The 19,803-nt window shown below is 42.5% G+C and overlaps 1 protein-coding gene across 1 annotated transcript; it reads left to right on the top strand.

Annotated features, from left to right (window-relative positions):
• The first annotated feature begins 7,320 nt into the window (after positions 1-7,320).
• On the top strand, positions 7,321-18,317 carry FBXO7 (F-box protein 7). Its single transcript, XM_056341793.1, has 9 exons — positions 7,321-7,604; positions 9,184-9,472; positions 10,978-11,205; positions 12,609-12,750; positions 14,014-14,097; positions 15,212-15,304; positions 16,287-16,463; positions 17,140-17,177; positions 17,537-18,317. The coding sequence occupies exons 1-9, from the start codon at positions 7,483-7,485 to the stop codon at positions 17,939-17,941; spliced, it is 1,578 nt and encodes a 525-aa protein (XP_056197768.1). The 5' UTR covers positions 7,321-7,482; the 3' UTR covers positions 17,942-18,317.
• Positions 18,318-19,803: the final 1,486 nt, after the last annotated feature.

The following is a 19,803-nucleotide window of genomic DNA, read 5'->3' as shown; positions in this document are numbered from 1 at the left end:
GCTGGTCTAATAAAATAATAGGCCTCCTGACAAAACTTGCTTCCCGTTGCACACAAGCCTCTAACTTAATCCAAACATTGACACATGAGATTGACTAAATCAGGTCACACGAGAAGGGAATGCAAAGGTAAATTCAAAGTGTATGAGAAAATTAGATGGTGATAACATGGGAGTAGAGAAGGGTGTCCTCACACAAGCTTGCAGCAGTGTCTTTCACTGCAAAGCAAGACCATGAACTGCTGCGCAGTGGGGCATAATCACATGACACAGGTTCACAAAAGCTGTGACAAATTATTTTTTTCTGGTACACTTTCCTAGTACAGAAGTACGGTTCCTTTGTTCAAAATTCTTGCATTCATAGAATTGTAGAATCATAGAATGGGTTGGATTGGAAAGGACATTAAAGATCACCTTGTTCCAACCCCCCTGCCATGGGCAGGGACACCTTCCACTAGACCAGGTTGCTCAAAGTCCCATCCAACTTAGTCTTGACCACTTCCAGGGGTGGTGCATCCACAACTTCTCCGGGCACCCTGTTCCAATGACAGCCACTGCTCAGTTTCCTAGAAATAACAACACTGTTTCTCAAGTCAACGTCAAATCTTCCCAGTGCTGCATTAGGAAACTGTTTATTAGGGACCTATGGTAACTTTGTCCTTACCACTGAGGGAGGTGGCACATCCTTTTCTAACACGTCTGACAGTAATCACAGTACTTGCCTATGTACAAAACCATGCTAATTAAAAAGTAGCAAAAAGGTCTTGCTAGTTTCACCAGTGTTCCAACCTATAAGGTCATTCCTGGATTACTAATAAGTTTATTAATAACATTGTCCTGGACAATTTATTCCATAATCTGGCAGAAAACATATAAATGTATTTAAAAAAAAAAAAAACAGAAAACATACAAATGTATTTTAAAAACTCCAAAAACCCTCCCCTCTACTAAAAAAAAACCCAAATCCCACCACCCTTTGGTAGTCTTACTTCTGTGTTGGAATTAATATTATCAGGTCAGACTATAAACAATTGCAAATCCAAGATCTACTGAGTACCTCATAATACTGCTCTTTGGTGGATTTCTGAACTATAAGACAAACAAAATGGATTATCAATATTGCCTCAGTATCAGTTCTCTGAGGTATCTTTACAAAGTTACCCCACAATACTATACAAGAAAAAGTGGTTTCAGGGGAAAAAACATTCTGAAAACATAATCCATTTTGTGAAAAATTTTGAAAATCCCACCTTTAATTGGTTGTTCCATCTCTAGTTCTTATGCCTTTTTGGTTTTCTCTATTTTAAGCAAATCAAAATAAGTATTTTAAGGTGGCAATGTTATATATTATGCAGAACAGTCAGCTGGAGTCACAAACTTTTTCCAAAAAGTGTCCTAGTTTCTCCTGCACATGTGCCACTTTCTATCCTTATTATTAAAGGTCAATTAAAAATCAATATAAAACCAGGAAGACAGATTTTTCTATCATTAAAGTACACAGACAACTTACTAGCTATTGATCTAGCAGGATTGCTAGAAGCATGAATGGAGGTGAGGTACCTCATTCTCATTGAATTTCATTCCCACTGAGGACAGAAAACAGCACAGACCAGAAAACGACCCTGCTTTGTAGTTAGTGTGTTCTTGTTTGCATCTTAAATGTATGCCAGGTGAGAAGCTGAAAGAACAAACAACTGAACTGCCATGGCAATAAAAGACAGTATCATTTCATATTCCTTTCTTACACCAACAAGCTTTACTTTTGCACTCCAAGGCTGACATTCTCGGTTTCATCAAAGCCCCAGGCCTGTCAGATGCTAGGACTGATTGCCTAAGGTCAGTCAGATGACTAAGGCAGACAGGGCTGAGGAGAAGGAACCGTCAGCTGCCTGATACTCTAAATCAGAGCTGCCAGTTGCATTGTCAATGATAATAGATGGCAGACAAATTGCTCTGATTTTTATCTTCAGTAACTGAGCATGCATCGACTAATTCCTAAATCACTCTCTTAATTCTTTTGTCTTCTCAGAGATAATGTATTCAAATACTTTAAGTAGAGGGAAAAGATGAAAAACTCCTTTGTTTCAGTCTGTGTACCTGTCTCACCCTAATGAAGTACTCAGCAGTCTGTAGATACCACATTTTGTTTCTCCTTTGTGAACCCTCTGCAAAAACTTCAAATAAAACTTGCAATAAAGATTACAGCTGGAATCTGCCTAAGAACTAAGAAAGCTTCTGATGAAAAAAATAAGTCACTGTCATTGCCTTGTACAGGCTTAACACAGCCATAAACTACACTATCTTAAACTGACCAACCTCTGAAAAAGAGTACCTCTGAAAAAGAATTTTATCCTTGTCTTGCCTTAGTCCTGCACAAAACTCTCCAGTTGAAGCCCACAGAAGAATTTTTTTTTGCTTCCCAAAATTCAGAAAAGAAACTTAATAGTTAACAAACACAAGACAAGCAGTTCTCAAACATGATAGCAAATATAGTGTCTACCCAACCTGAAGTCCAGAAAGAGCACTTTAGTTTCACAAATATCTTCTGCTGTTATCACAGAACTGGGACTGGATTTTTCAATTTCCCCCTTGCTCCATTGTTTCTAGTTACTCTGCAGCACGCTCAAGAACAGGTAGGTTTGCTGCAGCTCACTCAACAATGTCAAATCAAAAAGGACTCAACAGCTTCAAGATTTTAACCCTTCATATACACCAACATTCCATATGGAAAACCACCTCTGAGTGAAAAGGAATACAAAATTTCTATGGTTGATAGAAGAAAGATACTGGCAAGGATGCTTAAAGAAAACAGCAAATGACACAGACAGGAGTTTGCTAAACCATGTAAAAGCAGGTGATCTCCACCTCTCCACAACTACTGGAAATACCTATGGAAAAAGAAAAACTCCATTAAGTTCCTGTTCATGGTCTTTCCTTTTCAGTGTGGAAAACAATGCTATTCGCTTCCAAACTCATCAGGCAGCAGGTGATTAGCTCAATGAAAACTTCAAACAGAATCCATAGGAGGCAATGGCCACCTCTGCCCCCACAGGTTATATTTCTGAGTAGGACTGGGACCCTCACAATATTTCAGAGGCACACCACAGCTTTTCCCGAGCGTGGCTTGCCTACTGGTGCCCTTCATAACGTCTTTTAAAGACTTGGAGCAGAGTTGTCAGAGAATAAGTAACATAGCTGCAATGCCTACACAGCATCCATTAACAACGGATAACTATGTTGGGAGGCAGTTGTCTGATGAGCTGAGGGAAGAAATCACTTTCCACTGTTTGGATCCACTGAGTTCATGTTGCTGACCTCTGTAACTGCCCTGTCCTAGCACCTGAGACAGGACTACCAGGTTCATTTTCACCAAAGTCCATTTAGCAAAAAGAATCAGTGTTCTTGTTCTAGCTCTGCACTGCACACTGCCCTCACAGCTAAGAATTGTGAGTGTGCTATTAAGCTGGTCCCCAAGAGACACAGGAAGAAGAAGAAACATTGAGACCTTGAACAGGAATGCAGAAGGCATTATTTGTCTGGGATCTGCCCAGATTCAGACCTGAGTCCATTATTTGTGTAGGTCTGTTCTAAGTTTTCTTCTCTGCTTTTCTTCCAGTCGTTTGGCTCGCTCTTTAGTCTCTTGCACAACCATGCAGTTACTTTCATGGAGCTGACAGCAGCATGAGGCCCCGTCTCAACCTGTGCAGCCCCTACCGTGGTTCTGCATAAATTGCGGTCCTGTTAAGAAGTCAATGTAGATCCCTAGAAGGTGGATGCAGTAATCTCACTAAGAAAAAACTGATGCCGTTGGTTGATGGTAAGATATAGGAAATTTTCCTCTAAGAATCTTCCTCCATGGGTGAAGCCTCTTTTTACTACCCAGAGAAATGTGATTTTGAACTGCTAACGCAAATATATCAAACTCTGCCTTTGATGTGCCACTTTAAAGACTTTTGCTCTGCACACAGCTCTCAGTAATTCAATACTGTAAAGAAGTATACAAATCCAAGAAAACACGGTGATAGCTAAAAACATCTGAAGCGACCTGGCAAACCCCAGAAAACCCACTGAAAGGTCCTTTGCTCCATATGACCAGATTTTAATCAGAAACAAAGAAGAGCCACATGAGTAAGCTTCAGACACTGCTTAAGGGTCATGCATAGACAGTCAACCTGAGGTGGTGTAAAGCAGAGCTCCACTAAATGTATTAGCTACAGAGCACTAGCTTAAAGGGCTTTAAAATACTTTTTAGGAGAAAAGTTGACCACCATCAAGCTGCAAGAAGTTAGAAGGTTCTTTCCACTGGCTTTGATTTGAACCTCCCCCCCCACTGGCACACTTAAAATGGTACTTTATACTTTCACAGAGCTGCTGCTGATACTCCAGCCTTCACACCCTTCTCCTCCTCCTTCCACCATTTCTCACATCTTTCAGTGTGACCCTAGCCATTCAAAATATCAGTTATCATAAGGATTAATACATACACATATAAATTTATTTATACATGTTATGAAATACACTCTTTGTAGTGGCAAATACAGAAAGCAAAATAATGGAAAAGGTCCACTGGCTCACAACCTTATTACTACACTCAGCTTTCAGGAAAAAAATATTAATTCCATGAGGTATGTAACTGAACCAAAGAGACCTTTGCTTTTTATAGTTCTCTTCCCTCTGCCATGGGAAGCTGGCTGCAGGTCAACAGGGCTATAGCTATATTAAGTTTCAAATTTCTCAGGAGAAACCACAAGGTCTATCCATAGGGTTTTACTTCGGTGGAATGGGTTTTATTGCTTATGTTCTACACTGATCATGTGGGGGAGAAAAACCATCAATAAAATACTCTGAGTTGAGAAATGACATTGTCTTTTACAATCATTCTAAGCTACTGATAAAGAGCTTCCTTTTGTCACCACACTGTAGATTATTTTAATGAATTAGACTTAAAAATAATTCGCCATTTCCTATAAGCATGAACTATACTGAAAGTCACAGTTCTGTATACAACTATTTCTTCAAGCTTGTAAGCACACAGGTTTCCCAGACTGTTTTGACACAGTGCCCTTCCTAGCCTGAGGTTGACTTTACACGTGGCCATTGGAAGTCTCCTGCCTGCGGACTGAGACAAAATTAAAATGGTGGAGAAAAAATATTACTCAAGTAACAGTCCTTTTAGAAAGATATTTAAGGGAAAAAATAATGGTGGTTTTGGGTCATTTGAAACTTACACAGACAAACTTGAAAGCTGTGGAAAATGTTTAATAAGTCTTTCATCATGATTGTTTCTTAGGAGGTTTTCCTGTTTAACACTTACTGCTCTGTGAAGAACGTGTCTAAACCTTACACGGTGTCATGTCTCATAAAGTTCAAAGGAAAAATTAGCAGAACGCCAGCAGAAATGCTGACCTGTAACTGGTGTAACTGGTTACCTAATAATGACTACTATAGCCAGCTCCTGAGAAATAGAACAATTTTATTTTGCACAATTAGTTTAGCTTGTGCAAACTACTGAAATGGTGCTTCTGCTGGTACACAACTGTACCCATGAACATTTCTCATACTAGGGAAGCCTCCTCCACCCTTCCTAAAAAGCACAAAGTTGCCCTAGAGCCACTGGGAACACAGGAGGTGGCTGAGACAGGGACAACACTGAAGGACAAAACATAGCAGGATGTCCATGGCCAGCGGAAAATGGTTATGATGTTGCGGCAGCAGCATGACTCACTTTGCATTCAACCCTCTTCAAGGGAGAGGAAAGCAAAGTTCTGACAGGGAAGGTGCTCCTGATCCCTCCTCATGTGTTCTCCTCCTTTCAATCCTCTTTGACCCTGCCTTTGCCACTTCCTTCCACTCTCATCCCCTTCTGTCGCAGCAACCTGCTGTTCTGGATTTATCCAGGATGTGGCCCCCTGAGATGGTGACTGCATAAGCACTTCTCAAAAAGGGGTAGTGGCAAACGGTGCAGTACGCTTCTCAGGAAATCATTTATTTTAATGCTTGCAGTTGAGGGCCTGGTATGTAACATCAAGCTGACTGTAATGGGCATCAGCTCTTCCATTTTTCAACGAGTGGTATTCCATTTCAGTAGTCTCTTTGCCTTTCCCTTTATAATCTTCATCAATACAATCCTTTCCACTGAGGAATTTATTGACATGTTGAAACCAGATGATGTTTGCCCTTCACTCTGAGATATATTTGACAGCAAACTCTAGAGTAAGGGAAATTTAGCAACCACATTTACTTGGGTTGGATGACCATGTTCAGATAGCATAAAGGAGATTTCATCTGTAGCCCAGAACAGAAGTTTTGAAGTTCCAGTCTCCTTCTTCTGACTGGCTCCATAGCTGTGGAAAGGACACAGATAGGATGAAGGGTGAAGCAATGTGAATGGTGCCATAATAAGCAGTTCTACTTGGTGGCAGCTGTGCAAGCTAGGTCTTTCAAGCTCACTTTACCTATTATTTTAGGGCTATATTCTTAGAAAGTAACCCAGTTTTCCTGTACCTCATACTTCTATTATCCATGCAGAAGTGATGTAACTAAATATTATTAGAAAAACAGACAAGATGATCTGAGAATAAGCATTGCTTGAAAGTTACCTCTTGATTCACTGTTGTCTGAAATTTAATGTTAAAGTAAAAACTTGAATAAACTGTGCTTGTTACGTTTTCCCCCAATTGACATTACACTTCTGCAAAGTGTGTATTTCTAGATGAAGCTGCATGCATGTTTTGGAAAAGATCCAAGATCTTTTTTCCAAGTATGACAGATAAGGGCTAACTAAAGCCCGTAAACTTAAGTTTGTGCCGCTTTCTACTTTTGCTGTGATCATTCAGTTCAGTAGCCCCCCTTAAAATACCGTGTTTCTTTATAAAACTAGACGCTTTCGGGGGCAGTGTCCTCCTTCAGCCCTTCCCCTAGCATATTTCTATGAACTTTGTCAACAGCAAAACGTCCAGCCGTCACCAGGCTCTCCTCGGCGGTTTTGTTTTTAAGGTAACATCTAAACCGGTGTGACACTGAAGGGGAGCGAGAAGAGCGGCCCAGCCCTCCCCTCCGCACGGCAGCCGGCGCGATCCGTCACTGCTGCCAGTGGCTTATCGCCTCCCAGGCGCGGCGGGGACCAGCCGCTGAGGGGGACAGGCCACAGCTGAGGGACAGCAGCAGAGGCGACCAGCGAGCGCCACCCGCCCGCCAGCCCTCTGCCACGTTGGGGGGGGGGAGGGTGTGTCCGGCTCCCGCCGGCGCATGCGCGGGCCCAGCGCGAACGCCCAATCATCGATGCCGCCGCGTGGCAAGCCGAGGCATCGATCAGCCGGCGCGCGGGGGTAACGCCACGGGCCGCGGGGGCGGGGCCGAGCGGGCTGAGGCGGTGCCGCGCCAACCAAAACAACGACACACCCCGGCAGCCCTTGCGGTCGTTCGCCGCCGCCACCTTCACCGCCGCCCGGCGGGGCCCGCTCGGGGCGCAGGCGACCCGCCGCCATGAAGCTTCGTGTGCGGGTGCAGAAGCGAACGGCGCCCCTGGAGGTGCAGGGGGCGGAGCCAACGCTTGGGGAGCTGCGCGCGCAGCTGCGCCGGGCCCTGCTGCCCGCCTGGGGATACAGGTAGCGTGCGGAGCGAACCATCGCGGAGGGGTGTGGGGGGGCGGCGACGGCGGCAGCGCGCGCCGGGGCTTGGGCCAGCGGGGCCGTACCACGCGGTGCGCGGAGAGGGGTGGGGCGGCCCAGCCTATCCCCCCCCACCCCGCCAGCTCCCCCGTGGCGGTGCTGCTGCCCCCTGCGGGGCGCGCGGCGGCGGTGCCGGGGCCGCTGCGGGCGGGGAAGGGGCGGGGGGGCCGGCCGGGGCCCTTCCTCCTCTGGCCGAGCCGAGGGGCGCCGAGGGCGGGCGCCGAGCGGAGGGGGCAGAGCGGCCGCGGGGCGGGGGCGCGGGCGCCGAGCTGCGCTGCGGGCCGAGGCCGGCGGTGCGGGGGCTGGTAGGCCCGCGGGCACGGGCGCTGTCGCCCGGGGCTGGGCGGCCCCAGCGGCGGGTAAGGGGTTGCCGCCGGGGCTTGGCCCGGTCGGCGGGGGCACGCTGCCGAGGCTCTCGCAGGGCTGGGCAGGGGCTGCCGCGGAGCCGCTCCCCGCCACAGGCCCCGCGGCAGCGCCGGGGCCGGGAGCCGCGTCCCGACGGCCCGGGAGCGGCTGTGCGTCCCGGCTGGTCCCGCAGGGCCGGGGGTGACGCTGCCGGGGAGCGCGCAGCTGAGAGATACGGGTTGCGGCCCTGCCGGAGCGGACTTGAGTTTCCGTGTGGTGTCACGAAAATGGCCGTAGGGTGCCAGGCTTACAGTTTTTCAGGCTTATTAGAAAACCTCTGGGTGTAAATTTCATAAACGTTTTATCTACGAGGAACTCCTGGCAGCCTTTACAGGAGGGTGACGTCTGCAAAACCGATTTAGGAAGCGCCTGCAGAAGGGGCTCGTTTTCTGCTGGTGGCTGGAGGGTTTGTACCGACAGACCCGTACCTGGGTACCAGTATTGATGCCTCACTGGCGGAGCGCCCGCCTGGAGCGCCGGGCCGTGCTGCGGGGCCCTGCCGGCAGCAGACACCTGAAGCCCGTGCTTGACTTGCCACCGTGGGTTTGCCCTACAGCTGATACTGGATAGCTGCTCCCATGCTACCCAGTTTAATTTCCTTTTATTTTTTTTAGTAAGCGCTTGCCCTGAAGCATCTTTTCTTAATACCCTCATTTGCAACTAGCATTCTGTAAGGCAGCTGCTGACTTTTTGAAATTAATGTTTTGCTTAATGAGAAAGCAAGATGGTTGAGTTTGGAGCACTATCTTGTTTTTAAGTAATCTCAGGCGGTAGTTCATTTCAAGCTTGTTTTGCTAGGTGTGGCATCTTTTAATTTGGAGGGTACTTGTTAGCTTTCCTTCGTAATTGTTTTATGAGCAATTACTGGAAATGAAGTTATACCTATAGGCAGCTATGGCTACTTAAAATGTACTTGGAGAGAAATATGGGGGAAATAATTTTGTACCATATTTTTCTTCTCGCTATCCATGTAATATGTAGCTAGTTATTAATGGATTAAAACCCATGGCATGGTGTTATTGTATATGCAGTAAGCATTTCTAACTATACCTCTGTGTGCAGTGACCCAGATGCAGCCAGCCTTGCTTCCTTACTTTTTTTTGTTTTGCAGTTCTGATACAGAGTTTTCAATAACACTGAACAGAAGAGATCCTCTCACAGAAGATCAGAAGACCTTAGCTTCATATGGGATTGTTCCTGGTGATTTGATATGCTTATTACTACAAGAGGCAGATGGACAACCCCAGCTACCTCCTCCTACTGCTCCCCCACTTCAGAATGGTCATGAGCCATCCACCTTGATCCCCAACGAAACTCAGGCCAACAGTCCAAAAGAAGGGCAAAATGAACAATCTGACAACCAGAAAGCTCAGGTGGAAGTTCAGAAGAGTGGAGAGAGGGTAAGTACATGAGAATTGCCCTGCACAACACAAGGCAAAAAAAAGAAGGTATCTTGTTGAGTCAGTTGCTGTACTATATATTAGAGAATCTCTTCAGAATATTTGGCTACTTATACTTGTCTAATATGGAGCCAGTTATTTGGGTGGAAATTTGGCTCTATTCATTGCATATTAGTTATGACACAGAAGTTAGTTCAGAGACCCTGAGATGTTTCATGTCTGACATTTTTACAGGTTTGAATGTTTTTGGTGGAACATGCATTTTTAGTAAGGAAGTTAGGATTATGTTTCTTACTGGAATCATTTTCCTGGAGAAGACAACACTGAGGCTAGGTGGTGGACAAATGGAACAGGCACTGTCTGTTGGAAACACCACTCACAAGATGAGCACACGATTCCTTTCTAATGAGTTATAACACTGCTCTGTGATTCAGGTGGCCTGCCATAGAGTGAGACCTGTCTTGTGCATGGAGGTTGTGTTGCTCTGGTAGCTCCTGCCTCATGCTTCATTGATGTACATCTGTAAGATCCCATATGCTTCATGCAGCTAATAGGCACATTTTTTGCATGTTACTCAGTGGTTTGTTTTCTGTATGACAGTACATGCAATAGTTACGTAGCTAATGGCTCCCACCAGCCACTGGGCCCTGAGGTGAATGGAGTCTCCCTGGAGAAGACAACTGCAGGTACAGCGTAGTGCCATGGTCTATCTCATAATATGATCCTGTCCTTTTTAGGCAGGAGCTTGAGAAGCTGGGAAAAAATTGTCTTCCAACATTCTTTTGAAGCAAGTAGTTTTTTGCTTTGGAACTGATTTCAAGTACAAAATGTTTCTTAATGTAACCTTTTTATGAGGAAAATGGGCAAGTGGTCTCTTAAAAATACTAATTTAACGTATGAAAGTTAAGATTTAGGATAAAAAGGGTTGTGAGAAATGTGAGAAAATGTAGCTGGACTGTTGTCTCTTTGATACTTGTCAGGAGCGATAATCCTTACATGGTGCTGCGGGCACGCAGGCTCCTTATGTCTGTCAGTTAGACTGTAGTAAGCTGTGCTGAAGTATCTGTTTCGTATCTGTTTAATATTCTAAGGCAAGTTGAAAGATTCTCACACCTTCCTCCAAAATTGTAGTGAAAGATGGCAAGAAAATTTCTAAGCAACTAAGTGTCATTGGAGAAGAGCTCTAGGAGTCTGAAAATCTTATGTTTAACTGGGGCTATGTACATTGCTGTTAATGAGAGAAAAGGAGTTCCAAGGGTGGGTGGCGCTGCCAGCCTCATACAAAATGTAAGGGTGTCTTGTGCCATTGGACGTGGATGTTGGGGAGAACTAGCTACAGCTCTTTTAGACTCTTCCCCCTGCTCCTTTCCTGACCCTTCCCGTACATAAATCTGCTTATAGTTTTCATTCACTACTTTTTCCTTTTTTTTATGTGTCTTTGAGTAGTTTTATTTATGTAGAGGCATAATTTTATGAACAAAAGTATGTTTTGCTTTCCCTTGAAGGCAGGATCCAGCCTAGAATTTCCTTCTGAGTTAGTCCCAGAAGATGTTGACCTGGAAGAAGGTACAGGTTCCTATCCTTCTGAACCCATGCTGTGCAGTGAAGCTGCTGATGGTGAAATACCACATTCCTTAGAGATGCTCTACCTTTCTGCTGAGTGTACCAGTGCCACTGATGCCTTGATTGTGCTAGTACATCTTCTCATGATGGAGACAGGCTATGTACCTCAGGTAGGTGCACAAACAAGCAGGAAACTTCTTGGTCAGTATGAGAAATCTGTGGGATACCATGGGAATGTGTGATACAAGATGCATCTGAAGCTCCATTTCTGCCTTTCTGTATGTCAGTCAGCAGCAGGGGCTGCTGAGGTGTCAGCTGCTTTAATTTCCCTGACCAGTAAGCCTTAAGGCTAAAGACTAGAGCAGCTTTCAGGTGTGAGAGAAGAGGTCTGTCCCTATGTTTCTTTCAGGCCTCAGCGTCACTGGGACCCAGCTGATAACCTGTTTCTGCTTTATACTGTTGAGCTTGTGTAGACATGTAGCACTTCTGTGTAGATTGTAGCATTTTTTTTGAAGTGCTGCCTTAAGCATCAGCATCATCTCGATGGTATCCTGTTCAAATGGTGGTTGAAAAGGTGTAGTCTGCCAGAATATTGTCTCCCATTCCATATTAACTTCAGCTGTGTTAAATTAGGCTTTGGTTCCACTAACCCACAGAAGTATTGTACTTGAGCACCTATGGCAGTACTTCTGTACAATGTACGAATTCACCTTTTCCCCTTAGATTTTCAAGATTTGCATTGCATGTTTATGGATAAGTGGCTGAACATGTCAGAAAAGGCTTGATCTCAGAGGAGGCATTCAAATTCTCATGGTTTTTCTTGCGGTGAGGCTAACTAAGCCTGTGTAGGGGGTTGGTTAAATGTCCAATTACCCGATACCAGTTTAATTCATCTGTTCAGTTAGTTGTGTGCCCATAGCCTGAAATACTATCTGAAGAATACATTTGCCACTGGGAAGAAAGTTTATGTCAGTGAGTAGGCTTGGAAGTAGGGAAGATGATTGCTGTGCAGATTTAAGAGGGAAAAAAAGTCTGCTTGTACTTGTGGTTATGTTGTATTCCCCTCTGGGGTTTCATCTGACCCTCTTTATACTGAAATTGAAAGGAAAAACTGTTAGTCGACTCAGATTTTTGAATTAATTTCAAGCTATGATTCTTCAAGACCTGTCAGACATTGCAAGTTCACAGAAAAGGTGCAATAAGATGTTTTTTGTGCAGCAGATTAACGTACATGCAAGAGTTGTCAGAATGCTGGAATGGATGTCAGAACGAAGTACGTGTCTCAGAGAAACGGGTGTGAACGCTCACTGAACGACCTTTCCTGTCATACTGGAACAGGACAAGGCATCACTAAATTTCACCTTAGATTTGCTGTTAGTCTTGGGGAAGATACTATATAATCAGGCAATTATAGTCTGTGTCATAATGTGCATTGGGACTTAACTAAGAGTTGAATCGCAGGCATCATTCTGGCATTCCCTAACTTTTGAGCTTCTTTTTTTTTTATGTTTTCACCCCTTAGTCTTGGTACATTGCTAAAGTATGGCAGTGTGTTATCTCTTTGCATTTTTAGGGGACAGAAGCCAAGGCAGTATCTATGCCAGAGAAATGGAGAGGAAACGGTGTTTATAAGCTACAGTATACACATCCCCTTTGTGAAGAAGGTTCTGCTGGTTTGACTTGTGTGCCTTTGGGAGATCTTGTTGTTATTAATGGTAAGTTATACAGTTTCTATCCTGGATGCACATTGGTAAATATCACCGTTGTTTAGCAAGAGAAAACTTAAATGTGCTTTTGTGCACTTGGTTTAGAGCTGCACCCTGATTATCCAGGTTGTTGAGGTGCAAGAGATCCCACTTCCTGATGCTGAATATTCTTGGCATTCCCTGTCTCTGTATTAACTATTTCTCTCCCTTTAATCATAACAGATGAATCCTTAGGGGGTTCAGCTGGCCTTTTCATTGCGATGTTGTAGAAATCTGTTTCTTATCTCATTTCATAGAAACTTTGGTATACATTGTCAAACATTAGAAGAAGTAGATTTGCTCCAGCTACAATATTTTTGTCCTGTCTCATGTTCTTTGCAAGACTTATAAACAACATTCAGACTATGTATTCTTTAGCTTTAATGTATAATCTTTCCGAAGATTATAAATTATAATCTTATATATATGATATATATGTAATATTATAAAGCTATCAGTTTAACCATGGTCTCAAAATTGTATTTAGTTTAAGCTATTCGGTCCAGAAAATTTAGGGAAGTCTTAATTTTTTTTGAAGCAACTTCCAAATCACTTGATTTTTTTTTTTTTTTAGTTTCTTTTGTTTGTCTTTTTTGCTTGTGTTTTTTTCTGTTTTTCATGTGTTCTTCAGCACTTGAGCAGTTTCACATTTTTGCAGAACCAATAGTAAATTAGGACTTGATTCTAATTTCAGGATGTCTTTGATTAAAAAAATTATATTTATTTGTAAAAAACTTGTTACTGATTATGCCAATTTGTATAAGCACATATGTTTTCTCAGAACATATACACATTCTGATCAAATGTTTTAATCGAGTCATGTTATGGTTAGATTTAGGCCAGTGTTACAACTGGCATGCATATTGTGTTCATATAGTAAGCTTGTTGAATCTTTCTCTAGTTAATATTTCTTTAATGACTGTGTTGTAGTAATGGCTCTCTGTATACCTCTCTTAGCTGTGTTACATCTCTTTCCATGTGACAGAATTGCTGAAGGCAATGCTTGGTTTCTGTCACCAAGGTCTTTGTTCATTCCTTGCTATTTTAAGTTCCATTTTATTTTTCTGAAATTTTTATTTGTCTAGCTGCTTGCTATAGTTGAGTCTTTTCCTTGAGGGGTTCTGGTAAGGGAGGAAAGTGAAACCTCTGAAGGGTAAGGCAGTAATGAAGTGGTCTTTGTTATCTCTCAATGTGTTCTAAATTTTGAAATGTCTTTTTTTGTTTTATTTGCAGCAACATTAAAAATCAACAAAGAGATTAAAGGTGTTAAGAGAATACAACTATTGCCAGCATCGTTTGTTTGCTTTCAGGAGCCAGGTATGATTGAGCTATGATACTTCATAGCAGTAAACTGAAAAAGAAGTGACACAGTGGGTAAGGATATACTTCAGCAGAATGTTTAATAGGTACAGAATAGCAGAAAGAATAAAAATGTTGTTACCATTTTGGTTAGTCATAGCTTTGAGGTGAAAGGCATTTGGAGTGTAGCCATTTACTCACATTTTGTTGTTAAAACAATTTGAATTTCTTGGATTGACAGTTGAAGGGAAGAACCTTGCAAAGCCCGAGTCATCCTTTCACCCGTATGCTTGTTATTTATGAGGTCCTGAGCGTGTGTGTGAATCTCTGGGGCAGCAATGCTGCGTTATAGCCCCTTTCTGTCTGGCAGTTCAGGACTTCGGAAGCTGATGGTACCTACACTGTTGTTGTGGCACTGTAACTGTTACATTCTTTTTGTCAGAAAATGTGTGCTGACCACATAGCTCTCTCCAGAATGCCAAAATTAGAAGGAAAACTAAGGTGGGGGAGAAGACAAGGGCAGATAGATGTGGATCCTTGTGAGCACAGACCTGACTAGCCTTTTGTTCTGTGAAGTAAATGGACTATTTTGTCAGCAGTTCAGGCTGACTCAGTGTCTGGGTAGCCCCAGTCACTGATGTACAAGTCTAGTTGAAAGGCTTTAGAAGAATTAAATGAGCACTGAAATGTGTCCAATACAATGTCAAGAGCCTTCTGGCTCCCCTTTCTGCAGAGAACAGAATGGAAAAACATTTCTGTCAGAAAGTTGAATATTGCAGGCGTTTACAACATAGGTGCGTGCTACACATTAGCTTTGAAATCTGGCAAAGGAAGCTCTGACAGCTTGAGAGTCAGTTTGTTTGTGAAGAATTCAAGTGTTTCTCTTAATGGTGCTTTTTAAGGCCAGAGGAAAGCCTAGGCTGGCCACGGAACTGCTCTGTAGTTGTTGATCAATTACTTACTGCATGATTGTTACACTCTGAACAGCTGAAATGGCTAAATGGCTGAAAAGCTGCTCCAATCAAGATTACAAGCAGATTTAAATTCCGTGTTTAAGAAAATCATAATTCTTCTGCTCTGACATAATTTTTGCATTTATGAATTCAAGCTTTTTACCTCTCTTCTTTGATAGAAAAAGTTGCAGGTGTTTACAGAGACTTGCAGAAATTATCCCGTCTCTTTAAAGACCAGCTGGTTTACTCTCTTCTGGCTGCTGCCCGACAAGGTGAGAGAAAATATTTACAATTAAGAGATGGTACTTCATTTTTGAGGATGGAAGAAAGGGGGGTTCTGTCTGAAGCCTTGAAGGGAAAGTGTAAGAAACAGCTGTTCAGTGATGGATATATAAAGAATAAGCATAAAGTAATTTATACATTCTAAAGGAATGATATTAATCTTTGTAGCTTAGAAAATGTTAATATAATGATAATTTCCTGGTTTAAATTTTTGATTGCTGTAGTGTCACAGAAGAGACTGGAGTAGCTGTTTTCCACATTTAGTGATGAGAAGATCATACCACAATAATTTTGTGGCAGTAATTTTGTAGTTTTGATCCATTTCTTTGTCAAAGCAGAAAAATTTATAGAGCATCATATTTGGAAGTCTAACCCCAAGAATGATCTTCTCACTGACTGGTCATTGAGGGCTTGGAAAGGATGGAGGAAGTAACCCAAGCTGGCGTTTGTGAGGCAGTAGGAAGCCAGGCTTTCTCTGCATAGATATTGCCATAAAAGGTCTCAGCTTTATTTTCTGAAGACTATTCAGTAGAATTCCCTCTAGATTTCAGTGCAGGAAGGTTTTATGTGAAGCATGTGCTCTGTATTTAATGTGGTTTTTGTGGGCTTGTGAAATTTGGCACGTGGTGGTGAATTGGGTTTTTTTTTTTACCTATTCTTTTGTTCTGTAGCCTATAAACATAGTTAGGTGCGTGGAATGTTTCTTAGGCTTAGTAGCCAATATCGGTCAGTATAAAGTGTCATTTGCCCTGTTTTGTGCACTCTAAATATACTTAAGAGTTGCAAGAAATGTGTTTTATAAGAAGTCACGTCACAGTACTTTCTGAGAGAAGTGGTGTAACTCAGACATCAAAGGGAAATGATTTAAGGGAAAGGTTATAATGTCCGTCCTTTCTTTTAGGATTTCTAGAGAGAGAGTAAACTGCACCACTTAAGTAATGCTGTAATGCTTCTATTTTCTCCACTTTGTAGCTCTGAACTTGCCAGATGTGTTTGGGTTAGTGGTCCTTCCTCTGGAGCTCAAGCTTCGGATTTTCAGACTTCTGGATGTCCGTTCACTCATCTCTCTTTCTGCTGTTTGCCATGATCTTTACACAGCTTCAAATGACCAGCTTCTGTGGAGGTTTATCTATCTGCGAGATTTCCGAGGTAGTGTTGAGACACATGTTTTTCTAGTTACATTCTGATGTGAACAGAGGGATTAGGTCTGGCAGATTCTGATAAGGTGCTCCTCAGGCAACTACTTCTGATTTTTTTTTAAAACACTTTCATTTGTGATGTTAACCAGTACGGTTGGGTCAGGTATAATTCTGGTGGATGCAGTTTTCTGCCAGGAAAATGGTTGACAAGTCTGCTGAGCCATTACTGATGGACCACATAGTTCTTCCCATTGTGTGGGGCAGACTTCCCTTGTTTTCATGTTTCCCTGGCTACCTTGGTGTGCCAGCCATTACAGATATTAGGAATCGGAGGAGAGATACTCCTGCTGTAATTTCTCACAAGAGATTGAAGAAATAAGGTGATCAAGGGAAGTGCAGTGAGAAGTTGGAGATGGGGACAGTGTTTCAGGGATTTCTCTACTAGAGTCACTTTTGGAGATGACGCTTTACATAGAATGGGTGTGCAAGTAGATTACCTGTTGGATGGTCCTGGAGATTTAAGTTGTTTAGCATGCATTATCTTTATGAAAAATGTATTGACCAAAAGTGTTTTCTCATCTCTTGCTTTTTCTGCAAGTTTTGACTAAACTGTGGGCATCTGTGGCATGAATGCCATTTAATAATAAAATAGATTGCTCCTCTTAATTTTTTGTTTCTCTTTGTAGATCCTATTGCAAGGCCCCGTGACACAGACTGGAAAGAAGTAGGTGGTGCTTTTATTTTAGTCTCCACAGGCTAAGTTGAAAATAAAGCATAGACTTTGGGAGGCAGTAAATTTTAATTAATTTTTAGTCTTAAAAGTGTGGTGTTCTGTGTACACATGCAGAGTTTGGTCAGAGTAGGAGAAAACGGCATCAAAAGTTAAATGTGCATACCCAGATCATGGGTCAGAGGTCTTCCAGAGACACTGCTTGCTCTTTGGCAGACAGGGGAGCTGCTGTTGGGGGTTTTCAGGCTGGTGAGGAGTGTTTTTGTGAGAAGTGCTGCAGAACTGAATGCAACTGCTGAACCTGGAGCACAGAGCACTTAGAGAGCTTTAAAATGCTTTGTTTCTGTCTGCAGCTATACAAGAAGAAGTTGAAACAGAAGAAGGAAGCCCTGAGATGGAGGCACATGATGTTTCTGCCCCCTACACCTCATCCAATCCCCTTTCATCCCAACCCGTTCTATCCTAATCCCTTTCCTCCCAACCCATTCCCATCAAACCCAATCTATCCCCCAGTGATCATTGGTGGAGAGTATGATGAGAGACCAACACTTCCATATGTTGGAGACCCAATTAACTCACTCATTCCTGGCCCAGGAGAAGCACCAGGGCAGTTTCCTCCATTCAGACCACATTTTGACCCAATTGGTTCCTTGCCAGGAGCAAACCCTACACTTCCAGGACGAGCTGGTCCCAATGACAGGTTTCCACCTAGACCCAGCCGGGGCCGCCCCACGGACATTCGCCGTGCGTTCATTTGATTGCTGCGTTTTCCTTCAGTGAGTTTTCTAGTCCCTGAGCTTGCTTTCTAACTGCAGGAGGTTGCAAATCCTAGGCACTAACATCTGCCTTCTCTTGTGATTGTGGCAAGAACATGTGTGCATGGTAATGTTTCAGCCACAAAGGCTGGGTTTGTTTTATGCTCTGGTAGTAACTGTACTGGCTGGCACTAAGGTCGATTTTGCAAAAAAGAGCTACAATTTAGAACAGTTTGTTCTGCTACCTGTCCCGTCCCGTGTCCCCCCTGCCCTGCCCCCACCCCTCTTGCCCTTACTCATCTGTGAAGTGCTAGTTGGAGACCGGAAGGACACTGGCCAAATATTTGCTGCATCTGATAAAGAGCACTTTAAATACAAATATACTTGTCTGTCTTATTTGAAGAGTTTTATTAAGTTGTCAGGAAAAATGATGTTTAAAATCTACCTGGCTAATAATCTTTATTAACAAAAATGTCTACTGTGTTCCATGTATAACAGATACTACCACTGTTACAGTAGATAGGCGTTCATGGAAATTTTCAAAGATGACATTTCCTTTTTCCTTCAATGTTTTATTAGGTAAAAAGCATTTTTGTATTTAATTGTTACTTAATACACAAAGAATACAGGGAAGGGATTTTCTTTACAGTGGAAATATTAGAACACAAATCAATTAGTTTTACAAACAACTGAGTAGAGTCATGCTACAGTGCAACTTGGAAGTCTGAACAGAAGCAGAGCAATTTCACAGAGAACCAGCAGCAAAACTTTTGTCTTTCTCCTTGACTTTACAAATAAGGAGCTGTAGTACATGGCTGCATTTACTGTGTGTGAACTAAAACTGGTGCAAACGTCTTTCCTCCTGCCTAAAGTAAGGAATTAAATAGGTTAACCTGTTTGCAGTGGAAATCGGACTGCAGCAGGATAAGCAGAAAGAAGTCATTTCACTGCAGTAAATTCTATTTAATTCTGTTACTTAAGTATCAAAATATATCTTGCCAAGAGGAAGTGTGTCGTAGCATGTTATGAGCACCTTTCAAGAGTTGTCTTATTAACTAATCAGCAATTAACAAGACCACTGTTAAAGTCTCCTGATGAGATCTGCAGACTGATGCTGGAACTCAATTAAAGGAAGACTGGAATGACTAAACTTTGCTAGAACTATTAAGTTATTACATATTTTTTAAAGATGTATTGATCTCAGTGTTTATAGATATAAATAGTACTGATGACTTGTCACAACTGATACTATTTCTAAAATATTTTTGAAATTCAAGCAGTGGAAATGGAATGAGATTTCCTGTTAAATACAAAGTATTTAATCAGTAATACTTACGTGCTTTTTCAGGTGATATTTCAGTGATTCATCTTGTTTTGTATAAAATCAGCTGACTTCAGTAGGGACAGGAAGTTTTGCCATTAACACTGGTGGAAGTAAAATATAATGCTTTATTTTGCTGTAAAAAGTTGTATTGCTTCTTTCTTTCCTTTCCTGCTTTACAGCAGTGGCATACCAGTGCAAATCCTGCCGTAATTAAACACCTAAAAGTATGCATTTACAGAGTCTGGGAATAGTGGTTTCCCGTTAATACCAAGAATAGCCTTAATTTTTAACATTTGCGTGCAGTGGTTAAATTGCTTTGTTCCAACAGAATTTTCACTTAAGTGTGTAGTCAGGTCTCTTTAAAACTTACAGTGATTCTTTATGTTCCACTGACTAAAACGGAAAAGGGAAATCTACAGTGGGTTGGCCTTTTTTGTCGTTGCAATGAGTTTTTCAGAAATGCATACGTAATATTCAGATAAGCTTATACAACTTCAATGGATAAAATGATTTGTAGTTTACTCTCTTCACTTTTTTCAAG

The sequence above is a fragment of the Falco biarmicus genome, chromosome 5 (assembly GCF_023638135.1).
Source record: "Falco biarmicus isolate bFalBia1 chromosome 5, bFalBia1.pri, whole genome shotgun sequence".
Classification (NCBI taxonomy): domain Eukaryota; kingdom Metazoa; phylum Chordata; class Aves; order Falconiformes; family Falconidae; genus Falco; species Falco biarmicus.
Note: the sequence above shows the minus strand (reverse complement) of the source record. Positions and strands in the feature narration are given on the sequence as shown.